This window comes from Rhizoctonia solani, chromosome 10, assembly GCF_016906535.1.
Source record: "Rhizoctonia solani chromosome 10, complete sequence".
Classification (NCBI taxonomy): domain Eukaryota; kingdom Fungi; phylum Basidiomycota; class Agaricomycetes; order Cantharellales; family Ceratobasidiaceae; genus Rhizoctonia; species Rhizoctonia solani.
The window spans coordinates 1,150,417-1,168,706 of NC_057379.1; the positions used below are offsets into that span (position 1 = coordinate 1,150,417).

At 46.3% G+C, this 18,290-nt stretch overlaps 4 protein-coding genes across 4 annotated transcripts; 1 reads left to right on the top strand and 3 right to left on the bottom strand.

Moving 5' to 3' along the window:
* Positions 1 to 125: 125 nt before the first annotated feature.
* Positions 126 to 6,237, bottom strand: RhiXN_08544 (E3 ubiquitin-protein ligase listerin; the record flags this gene model as incomplete). The annotated part of the gene is made up of 20 exons (XM_043328360.1): positions 126 to 218; positions 272 to 708; positions 758 to 917; positions 974 to 1,024; positions 1,079 to 1,309; positions 1,367 to 1,470; positions 1,521 to 1,683; positions 1,733 to 1,928; positions 2,087 to 2,111; positions 2,170 to 2,870; positions 2,934 to 3,324; positions 3,373 to 3,703; positions 3,757 to 4,034; positions 4,084 to 4,444; positions 4,493 to 4,761; positions 4,814 to 4,983; positions 5,038 to 5,257; positions 5,307 to 5,772; positions 5,829 to 6,122; positions 6,175 to 6,237. 20 exons carry the CDS (start codon positions 6,235 to 6,237, stop codon positions 126 to 128), a joined length of 5,004 nt encoding a protein of 1,667 aa, XP_043183745.1.
* Positions 6,238 to 6,388: 151 nt separating this feature from the next.
* On the bottom strand, positions 6,389 to 8,391 carry RhiXN_08545 (dihydrosphingosine 1-phosphate phosphatase; the record flags this gene model as incomplete). Its single annotated transcript, XM_043328361.1, has 7 exons — positions 6,389 to 6,507; positions 6,560 to 7,219; positions 7,268 to 7,563; positions 7,615 to 7,648; positions 7,691 to 7,788; positions 7,844 to 7,968; positions 8,026 to 8,391. The coding sequence occupies 7 exons, from the start codon at positions 8,389 to 8,391 to the stop codon at positions 6,389 to 6,391; spliced, it is 1,698 nt and encodes a 565-aa protein (XP_043183746.1).
* A 514-nt stretch (positions 8,392 to 8,905) lies between these two features.
* Positions 8,906 to 12,721, bottom strand: RhiXN_08546 (uncharacterized protein; the record flags this gene model as incomplete). The annotated part of the gene is made up of 9 exons (XM_043328362.1): positions 8,906 to 8,914; positions 8,974 to 9,076; positions 9,140 to 9,337; positions 9,393 to 9,530; positions 11,974 to 12,107; positions 12,167 to 12,274; positions 12,330 to 12,443; positions 12,506 to 12,619; positions 12,692 to 12,721. The coding sequence occupies 9 exons, from the start codon at positions 12,719 to 12,721 to the stop codon at positions 8,906 to 8,908; spliced, it is 948 nt and encodes a 315-aa protein (XP_043183747.1).
* A 2,196-nt stretch (positions 12,722 to 14,917) lies between these two features.
* On the top strand, positions 14,918 to 16,447 carry RhiXN_08547 (AAA family ATPase; the record flags this gene model as incomplete). The annotated part of the gene is made up of 7 exons (XM_043328363.1): positions 14,918 to 15,065; positions 15,118 to 15,237; positions 15,302 to 15,913; positions 15,963 to 16,072; positions 16,123 to 16,216; positions 16,271 to 16,338; positions 16,394 to 16,447. The coding sequence occupies 7 exons, from the start codon at positions 14,918 to 14,920 to the stop codon at positions 16,445 to 16,447; spliced, it is 1,206 nt and encodes a 401-aa protein (XP_043183748.1).
* Positions 16,448 to 18,290: the final 1,843 nt, after the last annotated feature.

The following is an 18,290-nucleotide window of genomic DNA, read 5'->3' on the forward strand; positions in this document are numbered from 1 at the left end:
GCATGGAAAAGGTTTTTACAGGTCCGACAAGGTTTAGTTGGTAACGTCCGATCGGTTACGCTTATTAGACTAACAAAGAGGGCACTCGTGAGCTAGTTCGATGCCATGTAACCAGCAAGTTTGGCTCACGAATAACAGATTGCACATTCGGATTTTCCCTCGAAATGGCCGGCGATATTCTTCTTGTACATTACTAGGCCATCGTAAATTAAACCTTGCTGTTCGTCATCTCGAGATTAGCCTGGATTGAGTATAGTACAGATGAGCTTACCTGTGCCATATTCTGTACTCCAAAGAGCCACGCCCTTCTCCGGTTTTCCATACCTGCAACCCCTCTTACGTCTTTTACCTCGGCAGCTCGTAAAGGATATTCATTTGGCAGCCGTATCGCTACTTCAAACGATTCCTGCTCATCAACCGCATAGCTTGCGCTAATTTCGTTTACACTTGGGGCTACCTTGACAGTGAATGTATCGTCAACAAGGATTTCAGATGCAGAAGCCGCGGAGGCGCGGAAATGGGCAAGTTCTTGGTTGATCAAGGTGGGCGAGAAGTAATTCCGCGTATAGGCTGAGACTGAGGCGCACAATTGCCGATCCTGACATTCTGAGTACCATGCGCGGATCAACGCTGGGATAAACTTCAACGACTTGAAGTAAATATGTGCTGCGAGTACGTTTTCGGCCGAAGTGAACGAATTATCGTACACTTATTTCAAGCATAGTCAGCGCAGAAATAATCGAAAAAGTACACTTACGATTCAGATAAAAGACATCAACTTGCCAAGGGCTCAGGTTAAAAGGTTTCTCTCCTGATATCCCGAGATTGAGCAGTTTGAACAAACATGGAAGTAGTGATGTTTTGACCAGGTTCAGCCTGCGCAATTGGTCGAAATAGTCTTGCTTAATCTTCAATGACTAACAGTCATAGCGCTTTAGTGGGACTGGATGTGTTGAAACAGAAACTTTCGTACAGTTTTATCGAAGAATTCCAGCGCTAGCCACCAGGCAAGCAACAAATCGATCTGAAACGAGCTAAAATATTGAGACTTGCGGTTCGTGGAGGGTTTCTGACTCACATTCGAATAGTTGGCTTGCGAAGAACCAGACGAAACTAATTTCTCAACCAAAGGGTGGGGTAATTCGAAACTTTTCTCTGCCTGTACATCCGTCTCTGCCAGAGACACAGATGGTGCGTTGACCGCAGCTTCCAGAACTCGTTGCTCCGTTATTTGCGACAGAGCTCTCCTTGCCAAATAGTGAGCAGTGAGTTTTATGGGAACGCTCTCGCTGAAAACGAGTGAAAAAAGCTGATCAGAGTCAGTGCCATCTCGGAGGAAAAAATCAATCTAGGGAAACAGACGCACTTTCTCGAAAAGGTCAGGATGGATTTGTTCCGAGGGTATAGCTTGGATAACCTCAGCAAGGTAGGAATTGTACCTGACTCGCGTTTCCGAGTCCTCTGCGTCACCTATGGGATCAAATCAGTGCCAGGTCAAATCTCGAACAACGGCAACAAACCACTTGAGTTTAAGAACAATTGGAGTATGCCTTGGAATATATCGTGCTGCCTCGGGGCCCAAATTTCCGTGAGCTGCTGATTTGTTGTAATCAGATTGAGAATGATTGTTATCGCCCTCAGGGTTTGCAATAAAAGATAGAGGTTTGTAATGCTCGTTTCCACCTAATCCCCGGTCAGTCTCTCGTTAACGATATCTCATATGGAATCGTACACTAAGATTGTTTTCGAGGACATCCAGTATGAATTCCCAGTGGGCTCCTCGGATTGTCTGCAGGATTGGAAGGAGATGACCTAGTAGAACAGTTACCAGCGCCTCCATGCTTGTGTCAAGCTCCTCGTCACCGACATCCATTTTTGTAAAGCTTGGACGAGATAAACTGCTCTCTGCTGTGGCATGAACACGATCCCTGATTCAGGAGGGGGGGCGAGACAATTGAGTGCCCGTAATAAAGGCAATCCAGTTTGGTTGATGCTATTGCTAGAAACCCCGGGTATGCGACTGGCGATCTCATTCCTCCACCTATCCAATCGTGAACTCTCCACACCTCTTGCTGAAAGAACCGACCCAATTGCCTCTGCAGCTTCAGAGTCTAAGAATATTATGTTGAGTGCTGACGAAAAAAACCATCGCAAAACAAGTGTTCTTACAGTGGCTATATGCTGACTGAGCGAAATCGGACCATAAATCTAAAATATCCGTTTCCGCATCACGCAAAACAAATTGCATGATACGGCGCAGCAGCCTCAAATCACGGGAAGTCGGGGAGTTACGAGTTGCAATTGAGTAGTATTGATGGATAACTTCCTCGGCATTCTGCGGGGCTACAGGGTCGGAGCCGGGATTCTGTAATCGCGAAATAATCTGCTTATGCCAATCCAGAGAGTGGTCGGCGAGTAGTGAATTCCCCAAATAGATGGCCAGTGGCGCTAAAACACCAAGTAGGGTGTGCACCTGACTCGAGGCACCCACTCTGAAGACTTCAGATGGCCAAGTAGCCGCAGAAACAAAATCGAGAGATAATTGCTGAAGTGCCAGTAGGTGGCGGAATGTCCAGAGATTATCCCTTGCAAGGTGCCGATCCTCCGACAATGTCGTGGCCAAGATTGTTCCGACGCGTGCGTATTTAGAAAGGCCGTGTGAATCATAGGTGGCGAGAGCGAGACTATCAGGCTCACGGTCGCCTAACCTGACCAATGGGTCGTATTCAGCCAGTACAGGACTAGGGTTATCGTTTAAGTCGTCCAAATTCTGGTCGAAGTCGTATTGTGATGGAATCATTTCCAAAAGGATCATCTTTTCATCCAAGTACAAGGCTGATCGAACTGCAACCGTTAAAACGTCACGAGCGCTGGACCAACCCAGCAATTTAGCCTACCGGTACACAAACATATATCGGGTGATGGGCACATACCTTAATGAGGTGCTGCAACTAATCAATAAGCTTCGAATCAGCTCTCTCGCCCGCGCGTCACTTTCAGATTGGAGTTCAACGGGCGCATACGTAGACCAAGACTTCAGAGCCCTGTCCCATTGATAGAATCGAGCAAAGGGGACTTCTGCCTCGTACAAATTGGGAAGTATGCGTAACAGCGCGCCCGCGTCCGCGAAATTCAAGGTAGGCCAAGTATAGAAATCCAGCGATGTGTCGCTCGTTAGAACGATATCCAGAACATGGGCAATCGGCTGGATCACGGGAGAGACGACATCGCTAGAACTGAATAGAAGTTCGCGAGCATGTAGAATAAAAGCAGATAAAAGAAGTTCGAGAATTTCCAAAGCTTGGGTTTGGCTGAGGCATATTTCTGCAATCGTCAACTGAGGATATATATTTTAGCCATCGCTTAACTTACTCCAATGAACGAGGACAGATCCCAAAGTTGCGCCGTCTGTTGGATTTCCTTGAGCAAGATCAACCATCCACGATTTGGTTAGGTCGAAAAGTGCCGGGACCTCGTCGACTGTGAGTGCTGCGGTACCTACGAGGTCTAGAATGTCACGAAGCACCGAGAATGCCGAGGCACCGGCGCAGGCGCTCAGAAACTGGCTCCAGATAGCACGGCGACAGTTCTCCGATGCAGTAGGCGCACTGAGGTACCCATTCAAGAAAATGATGATTCCCCGGGGTTCCTCAATACGAACCATACGATCGAGAACTTCTGCATTCCATACTTGATCGGTAACCTATCGTCAGGTTGGCGGATCAACATAGTAAGCCGCTTGGCGCCTTTACGAACCTCTACCAGCCAAGGTGCTGTCACGGAATTGAGATGTTCCCAAAGGCTGATCAGGACTCGGGCCTGTTCTGTCGGCGAATCACAGCCTTCAACTCCCTCAAGTTTGACTTGAACTTTCTCCTTTAATATCTTGTCGACTATTTCCTGGTTTATTCCCCCACGAGCCGCAGACCTCATATGTCCTAGAAGTTTGATAATGCTTTCATTTCGGTCAGCTTGTGGTTGGTGTTGAATCAATACTGGCTCCCATTCAACACGCCAGGCCAATCTGGTCATATCTTTACGAGAGGGGTAAGCCTCTCGATCAATTAAAGTTCGAGTACTAACCTGGACTAATATGTTCTAGCTTCTTCATCGATTCGCCGATCAGTTGACCGGCGGTATCTACGGGGACGTTCTGGGACAGATCACCATGAATAACCTCTTGAATTATGCGCGCTATCCACTTCAGAGGCACCAGTTCTACTGCCTTTCCAGGCTGAAGCTCTGACCTGTGTTCAGATTGTAACAACTGAGTGGGCGTATGGAGCTTTTGAATGAAAAAGATGACGCAATCTAGAACACAGGAAAGAAAGGCTTTTCCAGCGGGCTCCCTATCCCGAGGTAATACACTCAGCGCCTTCCCATCATACGCGGCCCAAAGTGATGTGAAAAGGCGCTCAAGGGTATTGGGTTCATACGGAAATATCTATAATTGGATTAAACGTTGCAGAAAGGGGCAAAGTTTCCCACATACCGCCTCAGGAATGGTCGACAAGACAACTACAATAGCTGGGTAAGACTGAGTTGCAGAGCCCCGGCACCCCAATTCCAGAAAATGTAAAAAATCGTTAAAGGCAAGGTGGCTGTAGCTTGTGGCCGGGTGGGACCTTGTGGCACCATTTGGGACCGTCTCCATGGGACCGTCCTCAATATCTTCGCTGCTATCGCTCTCAGCCGCGGTATGTTGGCTAGTTCCGATTAAAGCCTGATTTATAGGATCCATGTCCCAAACCTCCGGGAATACTACGATATCTTGTGATTTTCGTATCTTTGCTGAACCAAGATGCATACATACCCGTAATTAGTGGTAAGAGCCCCTCCCACATTGAAGTCCGTACAACAGAATCAGTTTCTACCCAGGCCGAGCGCAGTGCGGCACATCCAAGGTTACGCAGATAACCTAACTTAAGTGGAAGTGGAGTATCATCGTTGGAAATTTCCTCGACAATATCTGTTTGATTGTTCCTTTTGTTTGATTGTGAGTTTTTTTGGTGAGCTCCTAAAGCCGATAATACATACTGCAAATATTTCACGAATTCTTTGATAAGCTTCCACCCAGCCATACGGACGGCTCGTTGCTCGTACCCCCACGATACTGGTTCTTTTTTTTCGTCATCTATATCAGAAGCGCCGAACACTGATGGTTGAGCGGATAGTATGGTGCCGAGTAATATATTTGATGAGAGGAGTTCACGGAAAGGTCCGAGCAAGACCGAATGCGCAATAGTTGAAGGTCCTTCTAGATCAAAGGTAAGGGCAGATGGTTTAGATTCGATGAAGCCCCATACCAATGATCCATGTAATCGAGTTCAAACCCGCTGTCCGAATCCGACCATTGCGGTCCCGTAAATATTCTCCCGTGTCGACCACGTCGATAAGGTCCTTGGAAGACGCGGCTAATAGAGGCGCGAAGTTTTGATACAGTTGTTCAGGATCTATGATAGCTTGGAGGAGGGTTGCGACCAAGTACTCAACATGGTCCTGGATATCTATGAATTGATTCTGCGGGGCTGTTGTGTGCCAGGTGATATTCAAATCCCATGAAACCCTCAGTGTATTTGCAATAGTAGGCACAACGTCGTTGGCTCCAAGAGCCCAGGCCGCTAGGAACGTACCAGCGTTGGGTTCCCTTAGGATATAAGACTGTGCCTCATCCCGCAGGATAGGCTGCTCAAACAGCTTGGAGTGAATAATTGCGCTTGACTCACGCAATCTTCGATTTGGATGCACAGAGAGTGAAACAAAATGCCAAAGCTGCGTTGCAATTAGTAACTTGCTGAGATCGCCGGGCAGACATAAATACTACTCACCCAAACAGGCAAAGCGATGTTCCAGCTCTCATCGTCTAACATGGTGGCTAGGTCATCCAGCGCCTTCATCTTCGTTACTGGGTCTTTCTTCGACAATCCTTTGAAGCACAACACCATATTCGGTGGGAGAACGCTAGCGACTGATAAAGATTCGATTGGATCATCGACCAAGGGTTTGTATTTCGGTGGGGGAATATATTGTTTTACTCGTGGTTCCTTGTTCTTGCCTTTACCTTTCCCCTTTCCTTGTGACTTGGCTGCAGGCACAATCGCAATAGACGGGTCATGGGTGGCCTTTGGATAGTACCTTAGGTGTGCGATTGAAATACATGCGGCGTTGACTCACAGCTTTTCTGGCATGTTTTTTCCTCGTCCCTGAGGTAGCGGAAGACTTGCCTTGCTTCCCCATCGTGGCGGATGGTGGGTAAGATCAACAAATGAGTGGAATTACAAATAAAGTGCGTCATCAGATGGTTAATTAAGTAACATATCTACAAAATTATGAAGTGACTACAACGTGCGTCGGCCAACAAGGCTACAAAGCAGAACTGTTAAATACATTACAAACCACTAGTTTGAACGCCATTCATCACACCCCAGCCCAGTGTCTCAAACAAAACAGGTATGACACCGACTACAATACCACCAATACCCATGTAAACTCCAACCTTGGTTAAAACTACAGGCCGGCAATTAGGTGCGTTTGAATAAACTTGTAAAAGGATTCTTACCATCTGCGTCATAATGTTTGACTTTCTCTTCTCGCACAACTCCGTTGGTAGGTGCGATCTCGCATTCTACCATCTGCATCCCTGTGTTCCCTGGAATACTCTTGCCATTTCGCAACTTGGATTCGGCCTCAAATTTGCGATAGATGTGTGCGCGCGGCAAAACTCCCGACGTGACTACACTGGCCCTACTGGGGAGATCGATAACACTAGGGACGGACCTTAGATGAGCGACGTCCGCAGGAACCTCGGCATAATCAGTGGCTGGGGTATACCAACGGCGAGTGGGGAGGGGGCCGACTTCGCTCGAAAACTTGCGATAGATAGGTGGAAGAATGGTGAGCAATACTCGCTTGGCCACGATGCGCCACAAGAAGATTGCTGTAATGCCAACAACCATCTTGAGCATCGTGTAGAATGCAAAGGTCCCAACATCATAGGGTGTTGTGAAGTTTGATCCTGGAGTCCGAGAGATAAAGTAATCTGACCAAGTGGAAAGTTGGGCTGGGGCAAGAATCAACTGTGAAAAATGCCAATGGGCAATCACGGCACCCATTACAACCGACACAAATGCAATAGCGTCCTCGAAGCAAGGGCAGTCATCAACAGGCTCAGCATGACGATGCACTAGGAACAGGCCAGTTACGAGGATTATGACAGGGACTAACAAAGCGGTGAGTATCGTTGTACAGTTCTTAGCTACTCACTTACCACTCCAGCCACTCGTAGTGACCCAGGTATCGAAGGTGCCTCCCCATTGCAACTGTGCTGCCCAGATGGCGGTGCCAACTGCAATGCCGGCGATGCAATCTGTGAAGCTATGCATCGCGCAATACAACCGACCAAAGACAATGCTGAAAGCATAGACCACCAATAAGACTTGGATTATGTGGTACATCAGTGGAGATATTACTCCATTCACTAGGGCGGTGTGGGAAAGAGTATGGAAATAGAGTGCGATTGAAACCGAGTTAGTGGAATGAGTAGAAGGGAAGCCATATTCAAGGCTTTCTTGATGTGTCAGAATATCGTCCAAAGCTTGAATGTCATAGACTCACTGATGAGTGCCTACAGCTGTCCCGCCGAACATTGCTAAATCAATAATCTGAACTTGACCTAACTAGGAAAACGTACTAAGACGGGTAACGGTAGGCTCAAATGGGCGAGGCGAGCAGATCAAGTCTTTGATAAGGGACGAAAAGTATACCCCAGCAGCTAAGACGTATAGTAGGCTAGAATGACATCACTTGGAACCGACTTCTTGTGGGAAATGAGACATTAACTCACCCAAATCCGACCATTGGATACCCGAAGAAAAAGAAGGTAGGCAATACGATCATAAAGAATGTGTGAGTTCCGAGGGACGAGGTATAAACGAAATAGGTGTCGAGAAAAGGTCGCCGAATTTTCCGCTAACGTTGGGACCAGGGTCAACAACCTGCCGTGGTCAACTACCTCGCAAATCGTACCTGCATACGACCGATCCACTCTGATTCATGTTTCAAGTTCTTCACCAGCCGCCTTCGTATAGCAGAACGCCATGGTGCCATCGCAGCGTCGTAGTATTCGTCAGGGAGAGTACCAGGAGCATCTTCTAAGCTATCGACCCGAGCTGCGAGCCCAGATGCTATGGTGTACTTTTCTTCTACATTGAGACTAGTATCTGAGTACGTAACAGTGTCGTTGGCAGGTTCTGAGTCACTGTTGTACGCTGAGGAGAGGGGTGATGGCACTGGCGAAAAAAGGGTGTCTTCTAGGTGGAATTTGACACGCGTGGGAGCTGGCGCAAATGGAAGAGGAGACGGAGAGGAAGATGGTAAGGATGAGGTACTCATCTTAGTATTACGGTGGTCGTTTACTCAAACTCACTGGCCCTGGCTTTCCGAAGCACTAAAACATATCACGTGTCTGCATCTAGGCATACCCCAATGACGAGTGCAACCAATGCCAGGTCATACGTTCAGGGACGGGCGGCTTTATGTACATTAAATGCGGAGTAATATTCTGTAAAAGATATTTTCACATATACATGAAACGAGAAATATTGATTGTTTCAGGACCAGACCTAATTTGATAACTTGTTCATAAAAAACCCACGGTCAGTTCATCCACATCCAAGGGGGTGAACGTGGGATCCTTATTTTGAGGGAGGTGTAACTTACTAGCAATTTGAGATATCGTTCCCTGTAGAGACGCACTGTAGTCGCCATCCGTACGGAACCAACATATGCATCACACCTACTCTGCTTAACCACGTTCAACCATGTTTCACAATCTATGAAAATCAAAATAATTCCCTTCTCTAAATTCAGGTTATAAGTTACAGCCAATGGCAGGCAGATATCGTGTTCAGGCTTTCTGAGAAATATATGAAAATATTGAGTTATTCTTCAGGGTATATCAGCCGAGAAACATACCCCAAACAATTTGATAGTCCAGATAGCACCGTTGAAGGTCCCGGTTCCAATGAAGTACTTATTGTTTAACCAAGAGTATTTATTCGAATCAGTTTCAAGCTCGCTGAAATTCCGTTAAGTCCAAAACAACCCGTTCCAACGATGCTGCAATGGCAAAAGGACTCACATGTACAGGTCGTCAGAGACGTACGCTACACCTTGACCGAGTGCATGCATCCACACGTAGCTCCCGTCGTCTAGCTTCCAAGTCATCCGGGTATCTACATGCAAAACTCCTGTAATGTCTTGTACACCGCTATCCCCGCCTACATTAGGATACACGTCGGCAATCTTCTGTCCTGTGGTAGCAAGTGTCCAGTTACCGCTAAAGCGATAGTTAGTATCGAAATATTTATCACAAGTCGTTTGATGAAACATACCCCAAATAACCCGCTGCAGTGAGGCGGTGTCCATACGGACTCTCTATAAAGGACGAACTTTCAGATGGGGAAGTGATGATAGTTCCAGTCAGTAAGTGCTTGAACTGAGGAGACGCGGCGGGGGCTCCGGCAGCGAAGCTAGTCAAACATAGGAGAAGTGTGGGGATGAAGAAGCTGAGTTGCATTCTGAAGATTCAGTGAGTCGAGATGCCAGTGGAGACAACCATCCGGTGTCACCGTCCGCGGGCTTTTATCCTCAGCAGTAAAGCTTGGATTCTCAGGTTCATTTCTCGGGTGTTTTGCTATCATTATTTTAGGGCACGATAAAGTGGAATATCATGTTGGCAAAGCGGGTCTCGTGAGAATCGGATCTTGGAGTAGTCATACCCCTTTCGGGGATATGATAGTCTATGCAGTCGAGATGTTCACGCATCTAGCTAGTATGATCCGTGACCGGTGTGTACTCGGTTTTAATTTGATTGCCCCATATTCGGTGGTTCGAACTGAGAAGAGATAGGATCGAGAGAGATCCCATCGGATTCGGCGTTTCGGGGGCCCTTCATTTTGCAGAGCTATGGTATAGATGTATGGTTGGCATGGACAATAGGGCGACTGATTCACCGAATATAGTGTTAGTTCAATGACTTCGAGGTAACGAGCAACCTTACCTGCAGAGAAATGCCTTCGAGTTGAATCGTGGCTAGATCGCCAACGCGCGTGATAATTTTGCCTTGAACTGATTTAGACTGATGCCGGCGGGATACATATTGGATGATCAATGTGGGTCCCATGCGGGGAAACGGTTTAAGTGACTGCTTGTATCATCATCTCCCCACAAGATGGTGTCGTATTAACCGAATAGCCAAAAAAGGATAGAAAGATATTGGCCAAGGCATCACGAGAATTTGCTTGGATAAGATCGAAATGCTGAACTTGTTCGGTGAGCAATTGTTTGGGTCTTGGGAAGGTGCCATATATGTATGCTTCGGATAATGTTTGAATTGATGCTTATGATTACATTAAATATCAATTTTTCAGTAGTTTTACATGTCTCATCGTACAGTAGCCGCCTGGTGGATACTTCGCACCAGAGGGCCCAGCCCCGTAACGTCGTAGAATATACAGAATCAAAGAAAGAAAGAAAAATGGTTCTTTATAAGATATAACGACGAATCGAGCCGGGTCACTGAATGCAGGAGTATGGGACGCCTTGCCTATGTGTAAAACGTATTATTCTGAAGAATACGATCTTCGTCGATATACCTTGGTTAATTTTCGTGCTTTGTGCAAAGGACCTGTTAATTTGAGAGTCAGCGGCTCGAAAAACAAATAACGTGTCTGTCAAAATTGACGATCAGGAAATAACATGTCATCCAGAATCAGACATATGCTTGTATTAAAAACATCACGGGAGCCAAAGGCTTAGAAGAGATTTGACTTACCCGATCGCAAGACATAAGGTACCAATGATAAATAACAAGGGCAAGTCAATGAAATTGATCGTTCATGAAGGCTCGAAGAGCATGGAATCAGCGGGTGGTGTGTGAAAGCGTAGGGCTCAGCGATTGTATCGCCCACTTCGGCTTCGTCTTCTGAGTTGGGTAGATAATATGAGTGTTACATACCGGCTGATAACATTATTCGCAACCCTAAGAAAGTAGTGCGTCAATGGAACGTTCAAGTATATAATTTCAGAAGAAAGCTCCGTTGGTGATGCATGTGAGAGCATGGCTCATTGAGTGCCTCGCCGGCTCAAGTTATGGGAAAGTGTCTTCATAGCAATGAGCAACACTGAGTGATCAAACTCACCATAATCTTGTTTTGGTTGAGAGGTTGTTGTGTATAGTAGCCGGTCGCAATTTTAGGGACCTCACAACAATTTTCCATTTGATGGCACGTGATCCAGGGAGGGGCTGGCCAGAACCAAACCGGCCTGCAAAATTTGAGTCCGCCGTTATCTTCATATTCATTCCCTTCGTCCACAGTCCACTGGTGGTACCAAAAAGTCGCATGGTGAGTTTTAAATTATTCTCATCGAACTCCATACTCCTTTTTGGTGATGAACCAACTATCAGTTCTGCTTCCGAAGGCGTGTTTACACCTTGTGGAAACTCAATACCAATGACTCTCTACTGATTTTTCCGCCCCATTTCATTATTGCTTTCCGGCAACTAACATTGGTTGTACATCCAGATCTCTCTCAACTGATGTGTTACACCTCTATGCGTAGTGGAGGTACGTGCGTCAAGATATCCTTTCATCTCTATTTGGATGAAAACGAGTTTATCCATTCGTTGATTGGCCCTATTCTATGCGCTGGGTTGTACTTTCAGCCGGCGCACCTCTGCGCTAGTTTATCCACTTTTGCGTTTTGCTTGAGTGGGTGGAAAGCTCGGCTTAGTAGCAGAATGGTGGTATGAAAATGTGGCTTCTCTGACCTTTCCTTGTTTATCGCGAATTCTATGTGCGGAGGCTGATATTTTTCCCCAGACTGCGGGTTTTAAATTTTACATGTAGGATGATTTATACAAATACATAAATTTATCCAATTGCGTCGCAAAACCTTGCCATCGCTAATTACCTTCGCGGAACTCCTTGTGCAACTGGAAGGCTGTATTCAAGGTCCTCTTGTTGGTACCATTTGGAAGTTGCAGGCATTCCTGGGAGTTCGCACCTAACCCAGTATGAATACTTGAGTCGCGACCCATTTGAAGACTTCAGGGTGCAAGTATCGTCAGGCGTAACACACGACCAATCTAATTAATGGTGCTTACCGGAGACCGCTCGCACCAGCCAGCCTCGATACGGCCGGTTTTCGGCACAATATTCCCATTGACGACCCAGTGATCGGTGGCAGGTCTAATGCTGACCTGTTGCTGATACTATAATGAATTGTATCAGTACTCTTGATCACTGAGGCCGCCCTAGGTTCTATACCTTGAATTGGGCGCCATTGGATAGGGGCATGCGGATCGACTTGATGTTCAACACTTCTTCCTCTGGATGAGAAGTCCATACCCCGTGGGACTCAAACGCTTTGCATCTCCAGACCTGGGTGAAGTTGGTATCAATAAATCACTCGCCCCCTTTTTAACATGGACGTCATAGTTTACCTTTTGATTCGAAAGCCAGTGTTCTGATAGTACGAATCCCATCAACTCTACGTTGCTTTCGACTCCCATGGGCTCGCCTGGACGGCCTGGCATTCGTGCCCAGACTTCTTGCCCCTGTAGTAGAGTGAGTGTTAGGGGGACTTGGTTAGAAACTACTTCGAAGAAGTGACCAAAACTGCTACTAACAACCATGTTTGTAGGAGTAATGGGAATCATTTTGTATGAATAATAGAATGGCGGGAATTAGTGCAACTCTAGGTTCGGTAACACTTGAATGGTGGATGGGGAGCTACTGGCTTCAGTTCGATACTTAAATACGCCGGGCTGTTAGGCAAGGTGATATCCCTCTGTAAGTCTCACACGCCACTACAAATCCAACGACAAGGTTTCTCCCCACAAGCTATGCTGCTAACCCAGACAAAGAAGTTAAATGGCCTGAACGAATAATTGGGTAAGGTGCGCATGGGTTTTAGTGCAACTTTGATCAGGTTATGCGTTCCCAGCATCCCTAAGGTTTGTACTCCAACTTGAAGCTCAGGGCTTCTGATTGTTCCTGGGGTAGTTACCAAGTTGCCTGGTACAGTAGGGTAACGTATCTCCTCAGAGATGGAATCTGGAGATCGGTCATTGGATTGTGCGAATTCGGCACATTGACAACAGCGTGATCGCGAGATGTGCGCACCTACCGGCTTCTGAATAATTCTCAAATGGATTTGGTACTCCAAACAAAGGTACACCGGTAAAGGTTGAGTTACTTGAGGCATTTTGTTTGAAAATATACATGTGGCTGAGCATTGCCCTCATACGGAATTATAGTGTGGTTGATGGAGGATTGTTCATCCTACCAATCTTAATAGGCATAAATCAAGTACATATTTTAATACGATCGTGATTCTTGACAGTATCAATCGGTAGTTACTTCGAACTTGCACTGATGAGGTTGACAGGGTGTCAAGGCAACGTGGTGCATGGTGGTGGCGTTGATCAGATCCACCGGCTTGGATGCGCCAGTCGCCTAACGAAATTTCCCTAGAGAGTGGAAGTCTTCTTCGGATGAAGTCATAACATGATCGACTTTGAAGTAGAGTTCACCAGACAAATTGAAGGAGAAGATCAGTTGCTGTGTCCTCGGCTACTTGCGAGAGTCTTTTGATCTACCTAATCGGGGTAAGCTACGAACATACGATCAGGAGCTACGGCAAAATTCGGGAGAGTCTAGGAGAAGCTATAACACTTACGAAGAAGCCAGTAGCACGCGTGCAATGATATTCCCTGGTGCGTGTTTTCTAAGTAATATGCAAGTATCGTGCCATACGGTTTGGCTCAAATGATTGCTAAGCTCTGTGTATTTCCTATTGGAACAGGTGTAGGACCATGTAATCACTGGCACCAACATTGAGGATGGAAGTCAGGATGACCGAGTGATTACCCGTTTTACAAACAGGGCCCTCAGGAGTGACAAATGCGGCTGGTGCATGCGAGAGCCACTGAAGAAGGCCGACCCAGAGCAAGAATCGCTTTATGCCAGCCGGTCGGCAACTCAGCGAAGGATTCTTCCGCAATATCAAGAGTCGACGCAACAACCCTGGCGAAATTATCATGTCCCCAGGGCTTGTAAAATTATATCGATATTTACATGCGTGTTGGCGCTTGAGCACCATTCGCAGAGTAAGGGAGTTTGTGGTATTGAACTTACTCCGTGCTTTGTTGGTTGACCTGGATGAACAACAGCAGGGTATGGGCAAGGACAAATGGAACACCAATCCGAACCCGATCAGGACGCGTGAGCGCTTCCGTGCCTCGATTTAGTAAGTTGATCGACAAGGAGGGAATCAGTTGGAAGCAAGCTTCTCAGGCTACCATCATAGATAGGGTTATTGAAGGGCTGATAGCTGAACAAACGGGGGCCGTACAGCAAGTGATTCCGTAAGCTTACCAAGCGGGTTTGCTGGTCGACGTGATTCAGGGTATTTTGCTAGGCCGATCAGGGCTTAGAAATGGACTATACCAGAGCATGGGGTATTATTAGACCATAGGTACTTGTCACCTACACAAAGCCCAAATAGCGCTTTGAATGAGTTAGAATAATTGGCAAGCATATCAAGGAAGGGTGGTGGGAAGTTTGGAGTCTGCGATCTCAGCTTGGTCAGTCTTGGTGGGCACCACAAACTCATGTATAGACCACGGCGCGGATGAGATAGTCGCGAGTAATTCTATGACTGTGCTGGTTTCCACAAAATCGCTGTGCTAAAATGCTTTGCGTTCTAATACAAGCACTGGCTGAGTACATGGCGTGACGTAGGGCAAACTGGGAGCAAGGCACGGTGATATGTACTACATCACGTGACGCTGACGCGTCTCGAGCCCACTCCTCTCATACCCAACCACCACCTTCAGTAGCGGATACCAAGGATGCCGGCCGCACTCGGGGCGTCGCGCGCAGGGGGAGGCGTCAAATCATATTATCAAGCTAAAATCGAAGCGGCAGAACATCTAATCAACGTTAAAACTCAGAATCTACGCCGGTTGGAAGCACAGCGCAACAAACTGAATGCGCGAGGTTAGTACTGAGATAGGATCTGCTTTAAAACTCATGCTGAAAAATTTAATAGTGCGGCTTCTTCGAGAGGAGCTCCAGCTTCTCTCAGAACCTGGTTCTTATGTTGGCGAGGTAGTGAAGGTTATGGGCAAAGACAAAGTTCTCGTAAAGGTTCAGCCAGAAGGGAAATATAGTAAGCAGTCAACAGAAAAGCTCCATTGTATGCGGGGCTAACCCCCCCCCCCCGATATTTTCAGTCGTCGACTTGGATGCAGAGATTGACATTGGAGCTATCACCCCCACCCTTCGGGTTGCCTTGCGCTCAGACTCTTACCAGATTCACAAAATCCTGCCGAACAAAGTGGATCCACTTGTTTCGTTAATGATGGTTGAAAAGGTCCCGGATAGCACGTATGATATGGTGGGGGGATTGGACAAGCAGATCAAGGAAATCAAGGAAGTCATCGAGTTACCGGTGAAACACCCTGAGCTTTTCGAATCTCTGGGTATCGCACAACCCAAGGGCGTACTGCTGTATGGTCCACCTGGAACGGGCAAAACGTTGTTGGCTCGCGCTGTTGCGCACCATACTGACTGTCGATTTATTCGGGTTTCTGGAAGCGAACTTGTCCAGAAGTACATTGGAGAAGGCTCTCGAATGGTTCGAGAGTTATTTGTCATGGCTCGTGAACACGCTCCAAGTATCATCTTCATGGATGAGATTGACTCCATTGGTAGTTCTCGAGGTGAGGGCGGGAGTGGCAGTGGGGATTCCGAAGTCCAGCGAACTATGCTCGAGCTTTTAAATCAATTGGACGGGTTTGAGCCAACCAAGAACATTAAGGTGATCATGGCAACAAATCGAATAGGTGAGTGATTCAATTCAGCATTTCAATAAATGATTTTCATGCTTCGTAGATATACTGGATTCAGCATTACTCCGACCCGGACGTATAGACAGGAAGATTGAGTTCCCACCTCCAGGTCCCGAGGCAAGAGTTTCAATTTTACGAATTCACTCCCGAAAGGTATGTCCAAGCTTTGGCTATATTCGAAAAACTCATTTAATTGCGTACAGATGTCCTTGCAGCGGGGGATTAATCTGCGTGCATTGGCAGAGAAAATGGGTCAATGCTCTGGGGCTGAGGTTCGGGGTATTTGTACGGAAGCTGGTTCGTCATTTGATAGCTGCAAGCCCATCAGAAAGGCTGACTGTTTTGATTCAGGAATGTATGCGCTACGTGAGCGTCGCCAGCATGTGACTCAGGAGGACTTCGAGTTTGCGGTCGCAAAGGTCAGACTTTTGCTCAGTACCGCGAAGTCTACTAAATACTTGCACTATTTCCCAGGTTTTGAAGAAAAATCAAGAAGGTAACACGTCGGTTAGCAAACTCTTCTCCTAACAAGATTGTTGCAATCGGGGATGTGTGCAAGAGAGGGTTGCTTGTGATCTTGTAAACCAGGTTTCATCAAAACTGTAGAAGCTATTTTTTGCACTAACTGGGGAGACATCCGCATTGATTAACATGTAAGGGCGGCGTCTGTTCAAGAGCCCTCCAGGGCAGCAAACCGGTTGCCTTGCTTGTGCAAGGTCACTCCCCTGGTCTGAAGCTTAAAACCCAAACCTGCAGCAAGAAAGAATGTTTGTTACATAAAGGAGCCTGGTGCTAATTGGTGTTTATATTTGTTGGTGGGGTTCAGCAAGGTCATGCAGTCTTTCCTGTGGCCAACAGAAGTAATTTATGAGCAGAAAGTGGCAAGAGACAGCACACGCTGTAGCTGATGGGGACACACATTGTATATAAAAACAAATATACAGTCATCCAAAAAGGTATTGCACACATGACTGATTTCACAGTCCAAGTACTTCTGCTCATGATTGAGTGGCCAAATTGTTTAGGTCTATTAGTAACATAAGATTGCATTATAATATCAAATCTATACACAAAAAGCTGTGTGATTATATAGAAATTTGATGGAGATAGAGTTCAAGTATCCTCTGAGTGGCAGTGTATTTCTTTTTTGGGAATGTTTGCAAGAGACTGTTTGCAACAAGAGTGTGCACAACCAGTGATATACATTAGTAACTTGTATTACCTCCATCCTTCTCCAATAGCTTGTCTACTGTCCTGGGTATGGGCTGGGACAAGGGTGGGCTGGTGTTGTAGACACACATGGATACCTAGGATTTAATCCTATTTTCTCAAATTTAAACAAGATAAACAGACAACTTTTGATCATGTGACTTTGGTGCTTATGTCATACCCTAAGCCCCTTGCCATGCCCCTCCCCTGTTTAGTCAGCTATGTAGCCACCTCCACCTTGATGACATCATGGTGACACATATGCACAAATAAGGCTGCTGATGGAGAAGGCTTCTTACTTGATATGGTATTGCATATTCAATTGTAAATAGTACAGCCCCTTTGTAATATATAAGGAAGGCAATCAACCATGGTAATCCCCAGGTTGATTACCTCTTGTTGCATCTTCACATTGTACAAGGGCCATACTGTCCAGTAATGCACCCAGTAAATAGTCTCTACATTGCCTTAAGCAAGCTCTGGATTGTATTTAGGTAGCTACTCAATACCATAAGTATCCCTGTTGCTGTAGAATAGTTAGACATTGCCTTAGGATAGTTTGTTGCTACCTTACATAATTCTCACTTCTAGATACACAGCCACAAGCACCAGCCCCCACCTTGTCCCAGACCAAGTCTAGCACAGCTGGTGCTTGCAGCCATGTATCTACAAGTGTAAAGGGGGAAGGCTGCTTAAGGCAGCAATGACTAACTATACTATGGTGAGAGTGATGCTTAAGGTGTGAGTAGCTACCTAAGTACAACTAACAAGCTACTTATGTTAAGAGTTGTGTAAGTACTGGAGGAAGAAGGAATTACTATATACAAAGAGTATATGGGAATAATCAAGAACTAGTATTAATAAGTAAAATATGTGCAGAATATGCAGAATATATGCTAGGTTTATCAGGAATAAACAACTCCTAACAAATAGTCTAGCAACTATGAAGTGCATGTTGCTGGCATGTCTCCTGACCACCCCTACTAATAGGATATTCCACAGTCTTTAGAAGGCCGCATATACTCACATATATGCAGTCAGAACTGTCATTACTCTAAGGGCTCATGACTTAGAGACTGACAGTCCACCAGGGTCACATGACCTCCCCCCCTCCAGTCCTTTATCAAATACTATACTAAACTACTACGGATTTGAGGTGGGG